This window comes from Brienomyrus brachyistius, chromosome 9 (assembly GCF_023856365.1).
Source record: "Brienomyrus brachyistius isolate T26 chromosome 9, BBRACH_0.4, whole genome shotgun sequence".
Classification (NCBI taxonomy): domain Eukaryota; kingdom Metazoa; phylum Chordata; class Actinopteri; order Osteoglossiformes; family Mormyridae; genus Brienomyrus; species Brienomyrus brachyistius.
Window position 1 is genome coordinate 10,977,555 of NC_064541.1, and position 23,745 is coordinate 11,001,299.

General features: G+C 44.7%; 2 protein-coding genes across 2 annotated transcripts; both read right to left on the minus strand.

The window, feature by feature from the left end:
• Positions 1–818: 818 nt before the first annotated feature.
• Positions 819–13,637, minus strand: wdtc1 (WD and tetratricopeptide repeats 1). Its single transcript, XM_049025834.1, has 16 exons — positions 13,407–13,637; positions 11,470–11,646; positions 11,137–11,220; positions 10,735–10,781; positions 10,233–10,344; positions 9,766–9,953; positions 7,773–7,955; positions 6,737–6,831; positions 6,082–6,197; positions 5,843–5,918; positions 5,638–5,734; positions 4,867–5,040; positions 4,418–4,653; positions 4,104–4,269; positions 3,375–3,567; positions 819–3,158 (listed from the first exon to the last, which is right to left on the minus strand). Exons 2-16 carry the CDS (start codon positions 11,533–11,535, stop codon positions 2,961–2,963), a joined length of 2,031 nt encoding a protein of 676 aa, XP_048881791.1. The 5' UTR covers positions 11,536–11,646; positions 13,407–13,637; the 3' UTR covers positions 819–2,960.
• A 3,158-nt stretch (positions 13,638–16,795) lies between these two features.
• LOC125749483 (DOMON domain-containing protein FRRS1L) lies at positions 16,796–22,403 on the minus strand. The gene is made up of 5 exons (XM_049026775.1): positions 21,978–22,403; positions 20,746–20,830; positions 18,366–18,504; positions 17,682–17,928; positions 16,796–16,968 (listed from the first exon to the last, which is right to left on the minus strand). The coding sequence occupies exons 1-5, from the start codon at positions 22,180–22,182 to the stop codon at positions 16,796–16,798; spliced, it is 849 nt and encodes a 282-aa protein (XP_048882732.1). The 5' UTR covers positions 22,183–22,403.
• Between the last annotated feature and the right edge of the window lie 1,342 nt (positions 22,404–23,745).

Consider the following 23,745-nt stretch of genomic DNA (forward strand, 5'->3'; position numbering starts at 1 on the left):
AACTTGTCATTTTAAAATATGCACACTACAAGGTTCTTATTTACACTGGGAAAGTGGCTGTGGAACGCAATATGTGGGGGAAAAGACCCAAAATCAATGCGAAGACTGTGACCTAGATAAACGAAAATGCCTTTGTCTTGGGAATTGTTGTCGTTATGATGATTAATCGGATGTTTCGGTGCAGTATTATGGCCCTGTATAATAAACAATTTGTAATTCATTCCCCTCCTTAAAAATTGTGACACAGAGAACAAAACCGTGTAGCTTTTGCATTAAGGGTCCTGCTTTAGTGTGTATCGTGAGTGACCAAACTGCCCCACATTTCAAGAGGCGTCCAGAGTGGAAATTCGCCATGAAACCAGTAAGTTATCAGTCATTGTTGATTGAATTCAGTTGAAGGAGTCTACATTTGTTACCAACAGACCTACTGCATACCCAGTAGCAGCACAGCATAACCAAACCAGCACATAACCAGTTTGTTTGTTTAAGGATATATCCTACAGGTATTTTGGCCAGGGGAATAACATATATTGCAACATATATTTGTGCTTTGCCTGCAATTCTTTTGATGCTATTTCATTACAAGAACATTGCAGGTTAAAATTTCTTGCTTCAGGCAGATGCCTCCTGGGATATGAATCAGCAACACAGGGTCCATAACTCTGCTTATTAACCACTATCTGCCCTGTTCCAACAAAGTCCCTTCCACCCTGAACCCAGGGGAAATTAACGGGCGGCAGTGGGTGGAGCTTAAAAACACTTATGAATGAGAGTGGAAAGAATAATTAAGAATAATAATAAAGAGCTAAACCAAGAGGGTCATTCAATATTACTTTTCATTTATTCCTTTTTCCTTGCAACAAACTCAGAGTAGCCATGAGAAGAAAAGAATTTTAAAAAATGTCATTTTAATTGAAAAAAACACGCACGGAGCTCTAGTGTTAGAAGGCTCAGACCTTACATGTTTCATGTCCTGGGCCCGACGATCATTCCTGACACATTTAACAGGAGCACCGGTATGGTGATGTCTGATGCAATTTCGACTTCTGACTGTGATACGGAAGTATTCTGTCACAATGGTTGAGGAAATTGGGGGGGGGGGGGGGTGATAAATAAACCTTTGAAACTTATCTGGAACTTAGTGAAACCGAACCTAACAAAGCAGGACAGAGCCGATCACAGCCACTGACCAGCTCTGCCTGAATCGGACCGAACTCAGCCATAACAATTCAGAAAGAGTTTCCCGTGACCCTCGGGCCCTCATCTCACATCTCGCCTTTTTACCAGCATCATGACACTATAAGGATATAAAATTCTCTAGTATAAGAGTAGGGGGACAACAGGATGCTTAAGCAAGCCATGTCCTTAACAAAAATATATAATTGCAAAAACAAAACTACTGGATCACACGCAGAAGGGGAAATTATCTGACTTTTCTCCAGAAGCTGGCTTGGGAAGCTGGCGTATCACCATTCAAACTGCCTTCCCACTTTTAGCTTGATGTTGGTGAGCAGCTGGGCAGGGACGCCTGGAGCTCGACTCCAACATCCTGGCAAATAGGAGAGAACAGTGGGCTTCAAAGGAGTTTTTCCGTTCAAAAATCGAAACCCAAAAACAGAGCCTCCCTAACCTTAAAAAAACCAGTCCAAAAACCAACCAGTGTCCTCACACGTTTTCCAAGACCAAAGATACAGAACACAAAATTATCTTGAAGATCCACTGTTTTTGAAATACACAACAGAAAGGATGAAACAGTTTTGAGACCGAGAAGTGCACATGTGGGGGAAAACGTGGGCAGTGACCAGACCTCCTTCGTAGGAAATTACTTCTGGCCGTCTTGGTGCTTTCTGACGGTGAAGTCATCAGCCCCCTGTGGAATGAGGTTGTGCAGCTGTGTCTTCCTATGTGCTGTGAGACTTCCAGCCCATAGCTCATTCCAGTCTAGAACTTCTCCAGAACATCGGTGAAGGCTTACATTCCACAAGTCTCTCCTTATTTTTGCTGGAGGTGCTCCTCAGGTGCTCCTCAGTTACAAATGGATGCATCTTAATACACTGAAAACGGCTCTTTAAAGGGTTCTGTTCACTTCTATATAAACTTTCCATCACGTACCTCAAGCAGTTTAACATTTTGCAAGTTTTTTTTTCTGTTTTCTGGATAAAACTGAAATGAAACTCTTTGACCCAAAGGTTTACAAAGCAGACGGAAACCAAAAGAGTCTTATCGTCAAGGCCAGTAGCTCTACTGTAACTCTTGACTGCGTCCGATTTCTGGCGTGTGAATGACATCATTCAGTACCCCAGACCTACCACAAGAAGAAAGTCCTTCCAGACATGGCTTTCCAAGAACTTTCAAGGTGCGATTTGCTGCAAAAATAGCAATAATAATAATAATCAACCTCTAGAATTGGCGATGTATCTTGAAGGTCTGAGTTGGCTCCACACATACTTGGGGTGGAGGGGGGCCTCTCTGCAGGAAAGCTGAAGGACGCTGTAACTGTGCATCAGCTAAAGAAGGACGTTGGCGCTGTTGCTGCAGTTTGTCTGTTTCAGACTCAGTCTGTTTCCCACACAGCCAGAGTCTCTACCCCGCACAACGTCCCCGCCTCATAATATGTGGGGGTGGTGATGCGCAGAATGTCATTGTGGGATGAGGACAGGATACGGGGGTGACTGTTGCTGACACTGCTATGCATAAGACCCCAGTCACCTTGCACCAGCTCCCCCACCCTCGACATCCACACAGATTTTGGAATGGTAGACAGCTGTGACATTCATGACACATTCTTCCACTGTATGGGCCGGATCAGACAGGGTCAAAAATCATCCCAGCCAGAGAGCTCACCCCTCCACCTTCACACACGCACACGTGCTCAGTCTTACGCAGACACACAAAATATGCAGACACGCGGGTCCGGGTCGCAGGGGGTCCCAGCGGCTCGGCTCGGCGGGGTGCAGCGTCTAGCTGGGCCGGCACTGCACCTGGCCCTCGGAGCTGTCCTCGTCGTCGGAGCCATCGGGTCCACCGCTGCTCAGGCCCGTGATGCGGTAGCCCATGTTGAGTAGCATGACCTCCAGCGGGTCGGCGTTCATGCGCCGCTGGTTGGCCTGGGCGGCACCCTCCATGTCCACCACCACCCGGCCGTTCTCACTCTCCGTCTGGGGGGGAGGATGGGGGAGGAGGCAGGGGAGGAGCACGCCTCATTAAACTATCATTATGGGTCCAGTGCTGGATTCAGTTATCAGTATATTACACTTCTGTTGATTAAGGAAAGATCTGCAAAATATTTCAGGTAGAAATCTTTCATGAGACATAAGGCTACTTTGCTATCTAATGGATAACTCTGCTTGGGGACTCTAGGTGGCGCTAGCTACCTCTGGCCTGGGGTTCCAGAGCCGCACCACAGAATCGATGCCGCTGGTGGCCAGGAAGCAGTAGCTGGGGTGTGGCTGTAGGCAGTTGACGATGGACTCGTCCCCCTGTAGGATCCTGACTAGGTTGGTGGTCTCCTTCTCCCAGATGAAGAAAGAGCCGTCGTCTGAGCCGCTCACGATGTACTGCCCTTTGCTGAGGGGGACGGAATGAGAGTGACATCGGAGAACCAGAGTGGGACGAAGAACAGGCAAAATAAGCAAACAGACTGCCTCACTCTTACAGAAACATCCCAGCCTTCAAACGGAGACAGAACATGCCGTTGAGAGGCAGATCAAGCAGGGGAAGATGCTTGGGAGGATATTAACATTCATTCAAGTCTGCAGTATATTAAATGAAATCTCTGCTTAACATTTTACACATACATGACTAAGACTGTCTGATCTTGTCAGCCTTATGAACCTTCCAGATATCAACCTGCAACTTTCAGCCTTGGTTAAGTTACCACAACATACACCTGAAAGCAGACCTGCCAAGGGCAACTGGCTTTCTGAGAAAGGAATGGGTCAAAACATGCTCCTCATACTACGAGTAATCAGACAAGTTCAAAGACGTGCAAAGTCCCTCACTGGTCAAACCTTCAGATTCCTTAACTCTGGATGACGGACAAACGGTGGAACATTCTAAAGCCCCAGACCCTATGGTGACACTTCTAGAAGACGTGATCTGACCTGCCGAAGAAGTTGGCCTCTTTGATGTCTGTGGTGGTGTTGCAGTGGCCGCAGTAACGATGCTTGTAGTCATAGCTGCGTTCCCTCAGCACAGCCTCGTCCTCCGGGATGGACGGCTTTCGGTTGAAGGCGTGGAAGCGGAGAGAGCCGCCCTTCTTATCTTCCGCTACATATGCGCAACATGAAGAGGTCAAGTCAACTGACTTGGACTCAGATCATCAGAAGTTTTGCTTAGACACCCATCGAGGCATTAGTAGCATGCCAGCTGACGCCAAGACACACTAACATGCCAACACTCATGAAGGTCCACTCACAGGCTTCAGCCTTGGCGAACAGAGCAGCCCTGATGTCCTTGTCCAGAGCTTCGCAGGCGCTGCTGTGGGCCTGCTCGGGGAACTTGCCCTTGAAGTCATTTAGACACTCCAGTGCCTCAGCCACATACTTCAGCTCGAAGAGACAGCGTGCCAGCCGAAAGTGGGCCTTCAGATGGGCTGGGTTCAGTGCCAACGCCTTCAGGCAGTCCCGCAAGGCGTCATAGTGGTCACCATCCCTGGGGGAAACATTACAAAAATACTCCAATACACATGACTGGACCAATCATGATTCCTGTTACATAAAATGAGTCTAGACACAGCCATACCCAAGCTGCAAATACAGGTGAATGACTATTGTAGCATTTCTATTTAGGGATACGTAATGTAATGAAGGCTCCCCATTGGACATATGTGTCAGCTGGCCAGCAGGTAGCCGGCGGCTCCCTCACCATTTGCGCTTCATGTAGGCGGCCGCTCGGTTGCCGTAGAGCATGGCGTTGCGGCTAGCCTCGTGGATGCTCAGGCTGTACAGCTGGATGGCCTGCGTCCACTGCTGCCGTGCAAACGCCTCGTTGGCCTGCTGCTTGATGCGCTCCAGGTGGGGGGGCAGCTCGGCAGAGGTGCTGCCGCACGGCCAACGGATTAGGGGGAGAGGGAGACCCCAGGTCACAGACATAAATGGAAGGACGCCAGACGGACGACATCTCCCACTCCCATTGAGGGCAGAGGTCGTAAAACATGCTGAATTAAATATTTTTTATATGGCTCCTTTGTCAATACAAACTTCTTGTCAGGTATTTAACAAGTACAGCACCGCACAAGGACAAAGCCGTTAAACATGCAGCAATGCAAAGAATGAGGAAGAAAACACAGGGGAGGAAACAAGAACTCCTGGGGCTCCACTGCCAACTGGCAGCCCAACTACCCCAGGCACCCAAACTTCATACAAGTGAGAACAGGACAAGCGTGTGGAGCTGCAGCAGAAATCAGCAGTGGAATGCTGGTCTTCTGTTCAGCATGTTTCACGACAGGCCACGGGCCTGGCATGGACCATAACAACAGCTAAGGAATCTTGCACTCTCTCCTAAATTTTGTTGGTGAAATGCAGAGGGCCACCTTGCTAATGCTCCAGCACTGCACTGCAGCCAGGAGATCCCAAAGGCCTGCTTTGAAGGTTCCGATTAGCTCCCAAGAGGTCAAACCGGGCACAGACAGGGTACCTGTTAGAAGACTTGCCCTCGGCCCATCGCAGACGGCTGGCAGGCAGGTGTATGCCGTTCAACACACCATTGGTGGAGGTCTTTCCGTTCTGTACCTCTGCGGAGGGAGAAGACCCAAGTTCAGTGCAGAGGGCTAAGAGGGGTTGTATTGCCTTGGTAACGGGCAAGCACTTCACACTATGTGATGACCCCCAGTGAACCATACCTCCTGTCGAATGGCACTTCTTCGGTAGAAGAAAGGTGTATGGCCTCTGCTTAAACGTCAGGTCGAATAAGTACACCTGATGGACCGCAAAAAAAAAAAACAAGAAAATTTCAAGTAAAACAAACATAATGTTTAATGAAAACGTGCAAAGAGAATCACAACTCATATTCAGTTTGGGACTTAATAGAGTAGGGAGGCAAGTGGACTAGCACTGGACATTGGCAAACTGACGGAGGTACCTGCTCCCCACCCATGTTGACCAGCAGCTCCGTTCCATCTGGGCTGAAGGTGACGTAGGTGGCCACCAGGACACGTAGCCGGTTGTTGTAGTCAGGAAGTTTTACTGGTAGGTGACCTGGAAGGGAGAGGCAGGGTAGTTGGCCAGCTGAACCTAGCTACTCCTGAACTGCATGCAATAAGGAGCCAGATCCATACTCCATACTGCCTTAAATCCAGACCAGGTTTTAGACCATCCTCCAGCAGACAAGAAACACCATGATATCTTTCACAGTTTTAAACAGGTAGCCTTACTATACATCATTGTTAGAAAGGCAAAGGCATTCTGAATTCCAGAGAATGTTATGGAATGCTGCCTTTCCAACCTTCCTAGTCTGTGCTCCAAAGTGCTTCAAACTATACCATATCAAAGGGAAATGCTGCCCCCTTGTGGGCATCACAGTACAACATGACGGGACCACAGGAAGAACTGGGATTTTGTTATGAAATTATAAGAAGTCTTCATCTTAACCCAGCAGCAGAGCATTTAACTGAACTAATTACTTCCCGAATTGAGCTAATTTAGCCTCCTCTCTGGACTGAAATAGCACAGGGAAAAACAACCTCATATAGGCTCTGATGAATATCAGGGTGGGGGGCGAGGGGTCACACACATACCGGCGACATAATACTGCCCTGCCCCGTCAGGTATAGGCTTCTGCCTCTCGCAGAAGGTGTGCACGCCTGCCTGTGCATTCTGACTCAGTGATTTCCTGGGTAGAGAGAAGAAAAACATGAATTAATCACACCAGCTCCAGAGAATGTCACTTCCTGCAAGAGCTCATCTGGCTTTACTAAAAAGCCAATGCAGGCACATATGGCTGCAATGCAGACCTTTTATATGATAATCCATACCACGGAGTTTGTCCATCAAGACAGAATTATAATGCTTACGTCACTGCCAAAAATGTACGTGCATGTTGGAAATCTCAAATATATATAGCTTCACTCAGAGCACGTCTTATCAAGAGCATGTGGCAACAATTATATATCAATGGAAATAAAGCAGCTAATATCAGACAGTATAGTCACCCAAAGTTAGGGGGGGGGAGAATGAGAAAATTCACAAGTAATATTTAGGTACATTAACAATGGAGAACTAATGGCACCCAAAGAGTTAAGTTACCTAGAGAAACACGAGACTCCACAGTCATAGACAGCCAACACGTGAGTGACAAAGATGTACAACGTAGCCAAGCCGAGATGCTTAGATCCCATAATTTTGGTTTACAAAAAAAAAAAACTAACTTAAAGATATAGTATGCAGATACATTAGATGACATCACTAAATGTATATATTATGTGATCCAAGTCATTTTCAGTATTGTCATCATCCAAAAATATTCTCATCTAATTGTTTGTGGTCAGCTCCGCAAAAAAGAGAAATGCAGTACATAGTACACAGCCCATGGTAAACGAAACATGCATTTTTTCTTAATGTGTTTCACAAAATGTGAAATTAGCTTTAAGAATAACTTTTCGCCTTTATAACATTATTATAAAAAACTTCTAGTAGCTTAACTGCAATGTTTTAATGTACTCTTGCCATTCTCGTAATTTTTTTTTCTGAATTGCACAAAGACAAGGAGAGTCAGACGAGCAGAAATTATTGCCAGACTGTGGTGCAAGTGGACGCACGCGCGCGTGCACGTACCGGTGACTGTGAATCATGCGGATGTCATAGAGGCGGACAAAGGGCCCGTTGGCTCCCACTGCCAGGTAGTTGTTGTCTCGCGGGTTAACAGCCAGGCACTTGGCTTCCACCAGCTGGCCACAGTATTCGGTAAGATCTATGAGCACCTCGGATCTACGGCTGTTCTCCCTCAGGTCGTACTGCCTGTCGGAAAGAGAGGGGTCAGGTCTTATGCAGAGAAACACAGGACTGTTCCAGACACATCATAAGGCACTTTCAAACTGAAGTTCCAGAACCAGCTCCTGGTTACAGGTTCTTGGACTGTTAGAACTGGGGACCTGTGTGGTGTGAAGCAACACATGAAGGTGGCCAGGAGCTTCACACCACACAACAGAAACTGGGGGTTTATTCCAAAGAAGCATGGGATCTGCAAAAAACTTGCAGGTGAAACTTCAAACATAAATTGAAACTACACAGGCGGCCCAAAATAATGGAGGATGTACGAGCCGTTTTGTTAAGATATTTGTTAGTTATAGAGGGGAGCAATCGTGATCAAAACATGACACAGCCTTTTACTTATATTTTATTCATACGACATTTAAATTTCATTATTAAATCTGGCTGGCAGACCGATCTTGCGGTTTCACAAAAAAAAACATAATTCCGCCAGTAAGCACTAGGAAGTTTCACTGCAGACACTGGTGATATTAGACAAAAGTATATTGGTTATCAATTTAATTTTTCAATGCAGAAAAATGTATTGATTACATCTAAATGATACAAAAATAACTCCATCTGCTCAATTTTTGCTTTGTTAATTATAATTCTTTTCACCCACATTTCCACGCAACTTCCAGGTTAGTGCTGGTGCTTGTGGTCAACCAACCAGCAAGCAATCTCTGAAAGTGCCTCCCCAGAAGTTTGTGTTCAAATGAAAAGTGCCTAGTCTGGAGTAGGTACTAAAAAAGGGTTCTGCAACTGCCTCCAAGGATCTACAACTAGGGCAGGCTCCAGTGGTATGAACGTGACAAATGTTCCTGTTCTAAAGGTTCTGGTTCCTGAAAAAAGTTCCTGTGGTGTGGAAGAGCCCATGTACACTTCAACAAACAAACAAATCACCAGGCAAACAGAACAGGAGTTTGTTCTGAACTCTGCTCAGAGCTCTACAGGGCTGGACACTAGACACTCAATATCTGTATTTTGTGGGGTTTGTGTCTGGATGTTCCAGTCATTCGTTTCAGCTGGCTAGTGTTAACCCTTCAGGCATTCAGGTAAACAAAGAAGTTCCTCCTCTGGTCTTGTTATTAGATAGTACAAGTTATAAACAAAAATAAGATTTCTTTTTGTTTTTTGGTAGGGCTGCACGATATCAGATCTCCGTGTCCTTGCGATTGCAAAGTGCAAGTGCAAAAATTACGAGGGCTTTAGATGACAGGCAAAACATTTGTCCAGACACTAGCTTTTCAGTACTATACGAATGATTATTTACAATCACAATTTGGTGAGCAAATTAGTATAACACCTAAAATATTAGCAATCTGTATAAAATCCTTATGTTTAATAAACGTGTTAGACGTACCGCCACACCACCGACATCTTTTTACCTTGTTTATCCACAATATCTCCTCTTGTTAAAGATATTGATGTTGCGGTTGCTGAGCTGTCCCTTTCGTCATCGCCATTTCAGTGCTTATCACGACAATGATTTACCAAAACAGTAGCATGTAGCGTGCTCCACTAACACTAACAAACATAAGGATTCGCCGAATTTATACAGATTACTAACCTATGGCCATCACAATACGTACCTCATTAATATTTTAGGCATACTACCAATCTACTTGTCAAATAGTGGCCGTAAATAAAGCTGGTGTCCAGACAAATGTTTCACTGGGCATCTAAAACCTTGGTTAGGATTGGGCATGCATGCACCATACAATCATGAGGATATTGAGATCTGATATCGTGCAGCCCTAGTTTAAGGAGATCAGTGTGGCCATTCAGACTATCAAACCTGATCGTGCCATCCTCAGCTGCGCTCCAGAAGGTGTTGGGCCACATGGGAGCTGTGGCAATCCGCTTGACCCGGTTGGTGTGGTCAGAGAACATGTGGATGGTCTCCTTGACCGTCAGGTCATGCACATGGACCTTGGTGTCTGCCGCCCCTGTTACCAGGATGCGGTCATCAGTGTGGGGCAGGAACTGGTGAAGGAATGGGGTGAGGGCATAGAGACTGAGATCATAACTTTAAATCAGGGAGCAAACTTATTTAAGGTTATATAGCTGTTAATTGTCAAAATGATGTTTTTTTCCATAAACGTTATACTTGAATTTCACTTTATACTAAAATCAAACATCTGGATTTGAAGAGAATTAGTCTTTACAAAGGACTTCCCAACAGCTACCAAAAGTACACTCCTGGACAAAGTTTCACCAGCTCCCCAGCACGGCGCATACATGTGGATTAAACTCCTGTCTCACCTTGACAGAGAAGATGTTGGCTGCGTGCCCTGTATGCATGGTGATGAGCTTGCGATGCCGGAACGGGTCCCAGACGATGGCATGCTGGTCGTCTGAACCAGAGGCTAGCAGGCTAGGAGACAGAGATATGGTCATGGACGCAAATGCAAAGTGGCTTGTAAACAGATCCACATTTTGGCATCTAAACCAGGGTCTTCCAACCTTTCTTAAATAAAGGACCTCAAGAATGATTTTCTCTCTGGAGTCCCCCTTAAATAGATTATGTTGTGGGGGTACTGCTTGATTACTTGGTGGCAAGTGTTACAGAGGACGAATGAGAGTATCAACAATGCACATTGTCAACTTTTACCAAATGTTTCACTTGACCCTTGATTGAAAACCTCTTCTCCCAACTATTACAGAACATGCATCAATTAGAGAATTTGCAACACGTAGCCACACCCATTCCAGCACAGCCCCACCCCCAGGCACTGCCACACCCCCTCCCGGCACAGTCACTCACTCTCCACTCTCATTCCATTCCAGGCAGTTGACACATCCAGAATGGCCCTGAAAAAAAAAAGGAGGCGAGAGAGATGTTCTAATTTCATGTGAAATGGCCTCTTTCATAACTTTGTATCTAAAGCACAAGTAAATTTCTGTTAAAATGTGTGAAGCTACATTCCATAACCATTGGTTATAGAAGAATTGCAATAGATGTTACTGGTTATACTGATCCATGGCCAACAACAGAATCAGCCAACTGCAGGTTATGCAAAACATCTTACGCAGTCACACATTAAGCATAAATAAGTGTCAACGCGTGACATTCGATAGTGGAGGAAGATTGTGGAAGGAATCCAGAGGGCTACTTTCCACCCAAGCGAACACCATAACACAAAAAGAAGTGACAGCTGTCCCTGACCTGCAGCTCTGCTTCCAGCCCAAGTCTCTTGATAAAGGGGTCGGTCACATGATAGTGTCTCTGGAACCCTAGTGCTCCCTTTTCCTGGAGGAGACAAAGATGGCACAAGATTGACACCTCAGAAGAGCTTTATTAAGGATGCACTCCTTCCTACTCTGAGCCTGGTGGACACATAAAAAGATCTCTCCCTAAAATACACAACAGAACCAAACAAAACAAACTTAAGTGAGCGATTACCCTGGTATCCAAATCCATTTGCACCCGTTATACAAGGTTTAGGTGAATACCCTAAAACACAGACCACACTGAACACTTAAAAGATAAAAAGCTCACCCTTATTTGGCGGTGCAGGATGTCACTGGTGATGTTCACAGTAGCCATGGCCTCACAGCAAATCATAAGGTACAGGTACTAAGGGCTGTGGGGGGTCAGAGGTCGGGGGCCGGCAGGCATTGAGGTGACCCAGGTCTTAGTGCAGACGAACACCCACAATGGCTACATTTACCCAGCCTGTACAATGAGAGAACGCACATAACATAAGGTCGTTTGGGGAGAATTCAACTAACAGCTAATAGAATTGTTAAAATCTTATCTAGCTCCGATTTAAAGGAACCCAAGGTTTTAGCCTGTAACAGGAAGAATATTCCGTACTCTAACAACACAATGTGTAAAGAAGTGCTATCTCACCATCAAGGAGAGAACATATGAGCATGAATACAAACAGCCACACAGGGCTTAATCCTGGAAACTGGTTTCGGACTGGTACAGGGCTTAATCCTGGAAACTGGTTTCGGACTGGTACAGGGCTTAATCCTGGAAACTGGTTTCGGACTGGTACAGGGCTTAATCCTGGAAACTGGTTTCGGACTGGTACAGGGCTTAATCCTGGAAACTGGTTTCGGACTGGTACAGGGCTTAATCCTGGAAACTGGTTTCAGACTGGTGGACATCGATGCCATATTTTGGGGAGCATCCCTTTGTGATGCTGCATAAGCCAGGAACAGGAAAACACACATCTGCTGCTTTGACAACAGAATTGACCATGTTAAGGAACAGCAGTTTTTGCTCAGACAATACTGCTGTCCCACCTCCCCCTAGTCCCTTTTGAGAAAAGCATGACTGTCATCTTGGCAGGCTTTGTTAATCAACTAAAGGAGGAATGCATACATATTACGGGGTAACACTGGTCGCCAGTACATTTCCAGGTTAGTCAAAATACCAATGGCGACGTGTACATATCTACCGTATTTTCATTATAGACCAAGTGAAAACTGAAAACTTCACACCTTAATAACAACAACAACACTGTATAAATATGAGCAATTTACAATTGCAGCTATAATCTTAAATCATCCGTCAGGAAAAATATCAGCGAAGTTGACGAAATAATATTTTACGGTGAATATTATTAACAATACAAACAGCTACGATGATAGAGGGGGTGCGCGAGCGCGCACACACACACACACACACACACACACACACACACACACACACACACACACACACACACACACAACCCAATTAGGCAACCAGATCGCTTCGGCTCTTTTAAAAAAGAAGAAAAAAACAAACACACAACACACACAGGCGCGCACACATACGCTTCTGTGCAGAAAACCCAGGTCTGTTCAGAGACACAGCTGACTAATACTGTACAAGCAAAGCAACAAACACCCCCGGACAGGCACAGCTGGGCTGGTTCTGACAGCTCACGTCGGCCTGTTCCCTGGGATTGTCAGGGTTTACTACAGAAAAGACCCGGGAACACGCCGCCGCCAGCCGCAGTCACCTCACACATCACCACACCATTAGTTAGTCCAGAACTCGCTAGACTCGACCAGTAACCAGCTAACTGGCCGAGTGTGCGGAGCTCCGCGTCCCTCCTCGCCAGGACCGACTCGGAATTCATGTCAACATACGGTTAGCCGACCGTCCAGACAACTAACAACAACCGGAGGGGGACAGTAGTTAACTCCTTTGCGGGGATAATTCGCGCTTTAGTTAGTGCGTAAACATGTAACCAGTACCCATTAAACGACGGGTGGCCTGTTTCCAGTTAGCCGTGTCTTCCTTTATATTGGCTACCTGTTAAAATACACATACTATACGCACTTTCCTTCTTTCTCACTCTCGCAAAATGCACACGTAGTATGTATTAGCTGCTGCTTTAATTTTAGTTGAAATGTCTGTAGTGTACGTTGGCCTGCGTGCTTTAATGGCAGAATAAATACTTTAATACTACATAACCAGCGACACAGCTCACGTACCTGTCTCTGGCCTGGACTGGAGAGGGAATGGCAGCTTTCAACAAAAGCTGTCTTACTTATTTGTGCAGTAATACACGACGAATCATCCACGGTAATAAGTTGTCCGCAGGTTTTTTTTTTTTTTTTAATGCGCACTGTGTCCACCCTCTTGAATTACACCTCAGCTCATACGGCTAGTTGGCTTCATTTCTGACTGCCGTACCAGCTTCCGTCCCACTGCTAACTCTTACGCAATGTTTTATGCTTAATATATTTCGGCGTCATTGGCTCTTACACAAAAAATAGGCGTAAAAGCTTCTGTGAATATCTGCGCATCGTGCCGTTCCGTTGCGACCAAGCCGGCTGAGTGACAACTTGCTGGCCAATGATAGTGCTTTCAGCTGGCCACGTGAGAGATGCTCGAGTCACGCATGGCTGCCCACCTTCGCAGCAAATAATGCTGTGCAGTAAGCAACTGTCTTTGTGGTTAATGTAGTTAAATGTTATTTCGTACCCATTTTAGAACACCTTAATGCGCTGCGTTGGAGTGGATAGAATTTGTGCATCCAGCATTTTATGCCCTATATTTATTTTCGTTTCAAAGTTTAGTATAGTGTCAGTTTCTTCGTATTTCAAGTCTGATGTCTGACACTTAAATGTGTCGTTTAACAATCGGTCTGACAAAACACGGCATAAAACAAGAGCTTCGTTAGAACTGTTAAAGTTTGTACTCTGACATTCGCTTCTCGGTTTAAAGCAGACATTATTTGCGAAGAGAGTTTACAGTGTATTTTACCGTCATATCTAGAATATGTTTTAAAAATGCATTTGCCATGTAGCAGTTGTATGCATCATTTCATCAGTTAAAGTGAAACGTGGTTGCTTAGCGTCGTCTAACTTAGGCCTAATACTTCGTTGGCTGTTTATAATAAAGCATTACAAATCATCTGTCCGAGTGGCATCTGTAGGTGGATTAAAATAACTGTGGTATGGTGGCTCTAAGGCTAGGGATCTGTGCCAGCAACTGGAACGTTGTGGGTTTAAATCTCATGAATGCCAAGGGTGATTCTACTCTGTTGGGCTCATGAGCAAGGTCATTAACCTGCAGTTGCCTCATTCTGGGTACTAGTTCTATAAGGAGGTCCTACTACTTACAGGGGAAAAACTTGGAGCTTGGTGGCAGGATGAAACACTGTTTCATTCAGGCTAGTGTGGCCCTGAGGTATCACCTGCTTCATGGCTGCAATCAGGTTCTCATCCCTGAGGTGGATTGTCACATTATGGGTGTGGCGACACACTGTAATCAGTGCATGATCCTTACCTTACTTCTCTTTAGTATTTAATAGAAACTTTAATGTTTAAACTATGTAAATCACCTATGTGAAGGAGAAAACCCGTAAAACCAGTGGTGTGCTTAATTTTCTGATTCCAAAGTAATATTACCAATCCTCGCCTAAAATGTGCAGGGTTATAACTCAAAGATATCATTCTATCTTATAACTCATCCTGGTCAGGGTCACACAAGGCTGGGGTAAACCCCAAACAGGATGAAAGTCCATTAGGCTAATTAGACATACTACTTAGTCCAACTGGGTGTCTTTGGACCACAGCAGAAAACCCACAAGACAGAGGGACAGCATAGAAACTTATATACAGATAGTGAAGGTGGAATTTAGCCTCTATAATCCTAAAAGGTATGAAACCACAGTACTGTGCACTGAGCCACCACTCAGATGGTTATTAGTTTTGGATATTAGTCTTTTGTTCAGTTTTTCAGAGGATTAATTCAGCCAAACGATAATCAAAGTTAAGTGTTTTGCAGAATGGAAAACCTGCATTCATCATGACCTGCAAGACACTAAACAATGTAATTAAAATAACGGCACATAAAGACTCTTTTGATCCAAAGCACAGGTCAAGACTGCTGGTTTTTAAGACGTCTTTATTAAGAACACTGCAAAGGAAAAAGAAGAGCTTTGAGACCTGTTATGCCAGGGGATAGAAGGCTGTCTTCATTCTCAAAGTTAACAAACTGACAAATTAACTGAGATTCTCAGTTACGGTCATGTGTTAACAACCTAACTGCCCGGTGTTTTCACTCTCTGATGTGCAATTTGCAGAGTAACTTGTTAATTAGTAACTAAGTAAGTAGCCATGTAAATGTACTGCCCACAGCACAGATCCAGTGGTTTTTCTCTAATATAGCAGTTTTCCAGTGGCTCTATTTAAACACATGCAAACATTCACCAATCAAACATTTTAACACAAAGCTTTTCTTACCAAAAGTGTAAGTTTCATTTTCAGTTGAATTTCACACGAAACTGCATTTTCTCAATATACCTTCACTTCTGTAGATTTAATTAAGTGATGGATATTTGAGGAATTATCATGTTAGTATTTAGTGAGAAAACAAAAATCATAATCTGGAGCTCTCAGTTAAATCTTTGCAGTGACGTTACAGGATTGTGATTTGAAGGATGTAAAAAAACAACGTATGCTCTTACTGTGGGGAAGATTCTTCTAACAAAACTCTAACAGAAAGCACTTCATTATTGCATTTCGCGATTTGCATTAAAAAGTAAAGCCTTCAACAGAATTTTTTAACTAAAGGTCTGAGAAACACACGATGTGGTATATTAGTGGATCTATATAGGCCTATATTTCACACAAGGCCTGACACACCAGAGCTACTTAAAACAATAAACGTTAAGTACAACAGTACGGTATGCATTGTATGAAATGTATAACAAAGCATCTACTCACTGAAACATATTTTAGTTTATGCTTAATTTATCTTTTCTAAACAAGTACTGGTATGGCTCAATAAAAAGGGAAGGGAATATTTTGTGGCATGAAACACAGAACTTATCCGCCCTCGTTTAGCCTCCATGTTCCATAACGACTGTAGTAAAATGATAAAGGGCTACATAAAAGAGGCCTTCCCTTGAAAGTCAGAGAAGGGATGAACGGCACCTGGCCTTGGAAGGCCAGTCTTCTGCAGACCACAACTCCATCCTGTCAGCCCTGTAAGCTCCACCCCTGCTGTTCCTCCCACTGTCTGGGCTGCCTGCTAAAGTGGACTAGCTAATTTAAGTAACTGATATAACTGGAACATGCAACTACATCATCTGTTAATACTGTGAAGAAACACCGTACAAATCAGGCTAACAGGACACCTTCTGGTTATTTAGCTGGCTGCGTAATGCATTTGTTGCTCTTAATGACTTACAGGCTGTTTTTACTGCATATCTGACTTCAGAGTACATTAATCTGCAGCAGAGCGCAGCTGAAATTCATGGCGTTCATGCACAAGTTGCACCCCACCTCCTGCATTACTGCCGTCTCTTTCCAGCACATAAAAGTCGTCTCCCTCCCACAGTTCCCCGCCTCCCCCCCCCCCTCCCCCCGGGCTATGGCGTCCCCATGAGCAGATAGAAGGTGAGTGCGACAATGAGCAGTAGACAGAAGGGGGAGGAGAAGGTCTGGTAAGCCGTCGAGGGCATGAAGATGTCCTCGTACTTGTAGATGCTGATCATGTGGTCGGAGACGGGGGGATTGTCGATGTCGTGTCGGGTGATGGATCCTATAGATAGAGGAATTCGAGGTGTGAAGCACTTGTCAGGCACTCTAACTCTCTTATTTCGGGCGTCGTATTTTTGACCACAATTCCTAACACAAAACATTATAACATTCTCTTGATCTTTTCATGTTTTGTAACACAGATATTGCTGCCCTTGCATCTACAGTACTGCGCAAGACTTTCTTAGGCAGTAAAAGAAAATGACATTTGATATTTATATTGTTGTAAAACTATGCTATTATGCCTGTCAAAGTCTGTTAGCTTAGACATTTCAAAACCTCTGCTAAAATCACCCCATTGTTCCCAGTAACCATCCACACACCTATGCATTTTTTTGACCACTAGCACAATTTGTATAAGCTAGTAAATTAATTAAGTGAGCTGTTGGTGAAATTTAATAAATACTTGGAATGGCTGAGGTGCCCCTGAGGAGAGGTGCTTATCCAGCCATCCAACATGATTTCAGTAAGTTTTTGGAGAACACAAATGTTTACTAGTTTTTTTGTTACTGTTAATTTCCATATGTGTTTTTTTTTTCTGAGCAAAGCTGCATATACTATCCAGATAAACAGCTTTAAACATTTCTTTTGACGGCCTAAGACTTCTGCACAGTACTGTACTTCTGCAAACTGTGGAGATGTTTCTGATCTCAGAGCCTGAAATCAAAGGTTTTGATTGCATTTGACCAGGAGGGACCAGGAGAGGCAGCTGCTCACCTTGGATGGCAGGGCCCCAGGCAAACAGGTAATACCAACTCAGGTGCAGGTCCACCAGGGTCTCCTCGCGGGGAACGTAGAGGGGTCGCTTGAATCGGCAGGTGACGCGGTTGTTCTCGAAGACGCCCTCCTCGTCCCGCGCAGGGTTACGCTTGATCTCCTTGGCCCACTGGCCCACATTGTAGAAGTGGTGGATGCGTACGCGCCCATTGTCGTCATGGACGCAGCCCATGACATCATCACCTCCCTGAGCGCCAAAAGAGAAACACAGCGAGTTGCCATGCGTCACAACAAGGGATTCCCTGGTACTAAGGCAGCCGTGGGATTGTAACAGACCACAACCCCTAAAGCTATTCAAATAATCATAATTAATCGTAACATTTGAAAGTTCAATGTACGGTGATTGAGTTTTGTACTGCAAGTGTATTGTTTACATCTTACGTCTTAGTCAAACAGGTACATAAAGAGCCATGCTCTGAGTCCTGAGGAGCCCTGGACTGCTGCCCACTGAGAACAACTTGGTGAAAAATCTATACACATCCAGCCTATTACATGAGGACCAGTTGTTATTCTGACTTCACACTCATATCCAGATGCCCACAGCAGATGGCCAGCATCAGCAACAGCCTAACATGAGCGCCAGACAGCCAGCCCCCCCCCCCCCCCCCCCCCCCCCGGGTTTACCATCTTTTTGTCTGAGGAAAATCCCACAGCCACCCAACCGTCTGTGTCTGCGCTCATCTCGTACTCCACATCCGCGCCGATCCTGCGGTAGCTCAGGAAGTAGTCACAGGTCTCAGCATCGCAGCCCGGCTTCCCATACCTGCGGGGGGGGGGGGGGGGGGGGCAACTTCAACAAACCTTATTCACCGCTTTCGCCAGTCATCATTTCCACTGCCCACAGACTCGTCTTAATGTACACCTCTCCTCCACAGCCGGAGATGAAAAGTCATATCTACCTTAGGAATCACGCTTTGCTTAAAATCTTCAGTTTTGCCCCAAATAGATACTGCCTGGTGACTGGGGACACCCCCATGTGCTCATATATCCCAGACTACAGAATCTCAGGCTCTTAACACCTTCTGTGCCTTCACCCACCTCACAGGCATCGAGCTGCAGTTCGATGCCACCACATCCGACTCAACCAGAGAACAACCTTCACCTTCAACATCCACAACCTTCTCATCCTCTTTAATGATAGAAGATAAGGCCCATGATCTGAGCAAGCAGGATTAGCTGGATGCTGAGAAACCCGTCTATCACTGATTTAAATAGCAAAGGATTAAAATGATTATGATTGGCTCAGAGAGCTCATGCAGAAGCAGAGGAGGTAAAACTTTAAACTGATTTTTAAACATATGACAGAAAACTTAGACAAGGAACAATCATTAAAATTACGGAACTTGATCTTTTTTTTTTTCTTAGGACAGAGTAACAATGATTTAACTACCCCCCCCCCTCCTCGTACATTCAGCTATTCTGATCACCAACAATTAAAAATACTGGAACTAGATTACAAAATATTGTTGTTTTTGAAAATACCGTATACTGTGCCATAATGTCCAAACGGCATTATGAAGGTTCGAAAAAGTCCGATCTCAACCCAGCTGATTGCTTGCAATATGAGAGTTACTGATGCATAACATGCAATGTCAATATCAATTTTGCACGTCACCCAGCCCTGACTGTGATCGGTGGTTCGCTGTGCATGCACAACCTGCACGTCACTCACTAGCAACAAACTCCTTGTATCCAAAAACACTTAAATCGGAGTAAATTGTATCGGACAGACTTCTCGTCTGGACCAGTCATGGAACATGTGAACCGTATGAATTATCCGTTTGGATCAAACGGTAAACACATTGTAGCATGTTTGATTTCATTTGCCTTAGTTGACATCGCAGGTCCTGCGATCTAACTATAGCGCATGCACACGTCGTGATGATGATGCTGAAACGATATATGGTGCAGCAGTGCATCTAATGAATCGCCTACTAAAGCAGTACTTATTATTGATCATTTATTAACACACTGAACATATGGGTTCTGATTCTTCACTATATTTTCATGCTGAAAGAAAACCTTGTCCCTAAACCATTCTGGTAAGACCCAGCTCTGCTCTCCAGCACCGGAATGTCATTGGCACAAGCCCATCGTGTTTCCGTCTTCTCATCATTCACCTACGGTACTTTAGCGAGTCGGCGGGCAGGAGATCCCTCAGCACGAAAGGCTGGACTGGATGAATGTCACACAAGACACTCCCGACACGGCTTAGCGCCAGAGCTGCTCACAGTCTGCGACTGCATGAATTATAGTGACATAGAAATCACGAGGGAGCAGACTGCCTGACATTCCCACTGCCCACCAGCTGGGTTTGACAACTGCTCTGTATCTGACATCATATCAGATGTGATACCTAACATTTAACCATGATATCTAACTCTATATCAAGGCATCTAACACGATATCTAACCACCACATCAAGACAAAAGAAGAGCTTCTTCTCCTGAGCGTTTGTACCTCTCAACACCTGATCTGCAATCCATCTTTGGACTATTGCACCCTTGTGCTTTTCTCTATAATTTATATATTCATTCACAATACACAATAAATAATCTTCATGCTTGTCTTTATAACTTATCCTAATCCCTTTGTCTTACTGTTTTGTTTTGACTAGTTCTATGTGTATTAGAAGCAAACACACCACGTTGAATTCTTTGCATGTATGCATACTTTGCTAATAAAACCTGATTCTAATAACTAACACAATATGTAACAATAATGGACACAACATATTCCAAAGTATCTCACACGAGAAGTGATACAGTATCCAACACGATGCCTATTGCATCATGGAAAATGAAGACTGCATTACCTGCCAACAGAGTTCTTCAGAGAGATAGTATTATTAACCGGGTTCTACAGAACCAGTATCAGAATGTATTCACTGGTGAGAATTCTAAGCACTTATGTAAGTCGCTCTCGCTAAGGGCGTCTGCCAAACGCAGTAAATGTAATGTAAATATATTGCAATATCTAACAAGACAACATCCGGCCGTCTTACCTGATGCAGCCCTTGGTTATGCCACAGTCACTGACTTTGATTTTGGCAAAGGGATCTACAGGAGGGGCAGTTGGGAAGGGATATCCTATGAAACAAATGTTGAGAAAAGTTTGTATTGCCACTTGAATACTTAAAAAAACGGTCGGGCTATTGATCACATAAATGCTGACATACACGACTTCAGCATTTATGCAGTTAGCTATAACTGAAACTGAGTAAATAACTTATCCAAAGGTAGGGCACCCGAGGATACAGCAGCAGGATTAGGCTTTCAGTAAGATAACTTTTGGAGATTGTACCTTAAATATTCTGTTTCTTAACAAATATGGCCTCGAACTGATCATTTTTTACCAGAATAGCAATAGACCTGGTCTGTAGCTCAGTAGGTTAGTGATCTGTGTTCACTTCTGGGAGGCTGAGTTGGAATCCTGTGACTGGGAAAGTAGTCACTTTACTGTTGGTCAAATGCATCCCAGACCAGTCCGGCCAGCGGTTTGAGTGATACGGCTACAGTGCGTCATGGTGGTCGTTCACACTTGTGTTTAGCGCTGTCTACTTGCGAGCCAATTGTCCAAAGAAGCTTTTAAAAAACAAGTGAAAACATAGCTTCTGATCCCATAGTTCCTCACAAAAGTACGTATGTAGCTTTCAATAATAAATAAGACTCTGTTTAATTTCGGAATGAGTGAATTTAATCACCAGATGAGCGTGTAAACCAATCACTGTTATATCGGTCCTCTGCGAAAAGTCCTCCATCTACAAAAGAGTAACTGACACACAGACTGAAGCTCGCAGGCGCTGGCTTTGGACGGACATGAAGCCGGAGGTCTCAGCGGGCGCTGAACACTATGCTGGCGGCGCAACGGGCTACTGATCGCATTTTAATCACACACGTCTGGTGAGCCCATTTGTACGACCCCCCCCCACCCCCCACATTCCCAGTCACCGAGACCGAGCGGCTTCATTTCAGGATCACAAAAGCATCGTCGCAGGACCGCCAGATTAATACCGGATAGTGAATTCAATGAAAAAGCAGTTAAATTCAAAGGGCAATGGGGCATGGCAGATCAATCAAGGAATGTATTGTTTACCTTAAGGTCTTAGCGCATAATAATAATAATAATAATAATAATAATAATAATAAATAATAATAATAATAATAATAATAATAATAAATAATAATAATAATGGCGACAACAGCACTGGAGCACTGCTGCAGAAGTAAAACTTACCCTCATCTGAGAGATATCTAGACTCGAGAAATTCGGAAGCGAACGTGCTGTAGGAGTCCTGATGCGGCTCCTTGTGGCCCGGCTCGCCGTGCTCTCCGTGGCCGCCCCGCGCCGCGCTGTCGTCGGTGGGGCTGCAGACAGCACCCGGCCAGTGCGCGGGGTACAGGAGGAGTAGCATCTGCAGCAGAGCCGGCAGGGAAAACATGACGACGGCCTATGGGATGCGAGCGTGGGCTGCAGATACGATCATCGCCAGCATCTGAGCATATCTACGGCAATGCATAACGTCACTGATGTATTAACACGAAGCGCGATCTATATGCATTCATATCTAATACGAAATCAACTGTCTAATTGGGATGCAGGCAACCGCAAAGCAGGCAACCCGATGAACGGTAGAGGGGGCAACATACACGACTGGACCAACGCGGCTAAACCAATCTGGGATTACAGGGATTTGATAAAAGGATCCAATTTGTTTTAAAACATCTGTAATCTCCGTGGGAAAATGTTGTGTTTCTTGCATCGGGCATTGCATTTCTGCATGCATGAAACTATGGTGTCTGAACCCCGTCTTTTAAGCAAATAAATCTGTATGTAAGACGTTGGTTTCGTCCTTCTTCATTTGGCTGCATTTCTGAGTCCGCCGAGATGCTCGGCCGTCCGTAATGTCTGTGTCGTAGGGGAAGCAGGTGTTTGCATTTCGAATGATCTTTAAAGCCCCATTAAAATACATTTGATTCAAATATTAAGTCATGGATAAAGGTTAGCTTCCTCTTTATTTTCCACAGCATATAAATACAGTGATTGCAGTGGCCATTTTATTAGGTACACCTAGGTAGTGGTATGTAAGTTGTGCGCCCTGGGAAGCCTTCATGCACACGGCTGTTTTTTCTGTGCTTGTGGTCTTCCTAATAGCTTTAATCAATCTGACCGTTCTCCCTGAGCTCTCATTAATAAGGTTTTTTTTTTCTTGTCCCAGAACAGCCACTTACTGCGCCACACTCTGTAAACTCTACACTCTGTAATGCAGAAGTCAAACAGTGAACCGCTTCACCCTGCCTGCATGTGGTGTCACATCATTCCCTGTATAGGGGGTAGGTGGGCAGGTTGTTTGTTCCAACAGGCAGGTGTACCTAATAAAGTGTATATTTTGAAAGGAGGAAATGCATAGAGGTGTCTGTTGCCTGTTTTGCTAGCCCTTGCTAATTGTTTTCACATGACCTGTATTACTCTCGTTAGCCTGTTTGTATTTAGTTTCCTGATCCTGTTCTGTTCCTTCTGGAGTCATTGATGTTGATGTTGTTCCTGTTGCTGATGCTCTTGTTGCCTTTGGTTTCTGCTATTTTTGATTCCCTGCCTGTTCCCCGTGTAGCTAGTTTCCCTTTGTTGATCATTTTGTTCTGTTAGTTACTTTATACTCTTTTTAGTATCGACTCCTCGCAGTCGTTTGTATTTTGTAGCGTTCCCTGTGTTTCCTGTTCTCTTAATTAACTCCTATTTCCCTGTAAGCCGCAAGTGGATCATCCACCTCCTTTCCCCGCCTGCACGATGCCCCGCCCCCTGCCAGAAACTCCCAAAACCATGACAAGAGGATTTAAAAGGTCCACTGTCAGAGAACTACGATTAACATGCAATAATATAATACATAAAGGTGTGACTATAGATTTTGGGAACCCATGAAAGTATATAACACCGAGCCCAGAATCCAGACTAATCCAATTATGTTCCATTTTTGGGGGGGCCCTGTCACTAAGGGCCCCCTGAC

Excerpts from the sequence above, each read along its gene's own strand:
- wdtc1 (XM_049025834.1), bottom strand. The coding sequence starts at position 11,535 with ATGATTTGCTGTGAGGCCATGGCTACTGTGAACATCACCAGTGACATC. Across the intron at positions 9,954-10,232 it reads CCAACATCTTCTCTGTCAAG|TTCCTGCCCCACACTGATGA; the intron begins GTGAGACAGGAG and ends TTCCTTCACCAG. Across the intron at positions 5,735-5,842 it reads GAAGTGCCATTCGACAGGAG|AGGTACAGAACGGAAAGACC; the intron begins GTATGGTTCACT and ends CTCCCTCCGCAG.
- LOC125749483 (XM_049026775.1), bottom strand. The coding sequence starts at position 22,182 with ATGTTTTCCCTGCCGGCTCTGCTGCAGATGCTACTCCTCCTGTACCCC. Across the intron at positions 20,831-21,977 it reads TAGATATCTCTCAGATGAGG|GATATCCCTTCCCAACTGCC; the intron begins GTAAGTTTTACT and ends TTTGTTTCATAG. Across the intron at positions 16,969-17,681 it reads CTGGGGCCCTGCCATCCAAG|GATCCATCACCCGACACGAC; the intron begins GTGAGCAGCTGC and ends CTCTATCTATAG.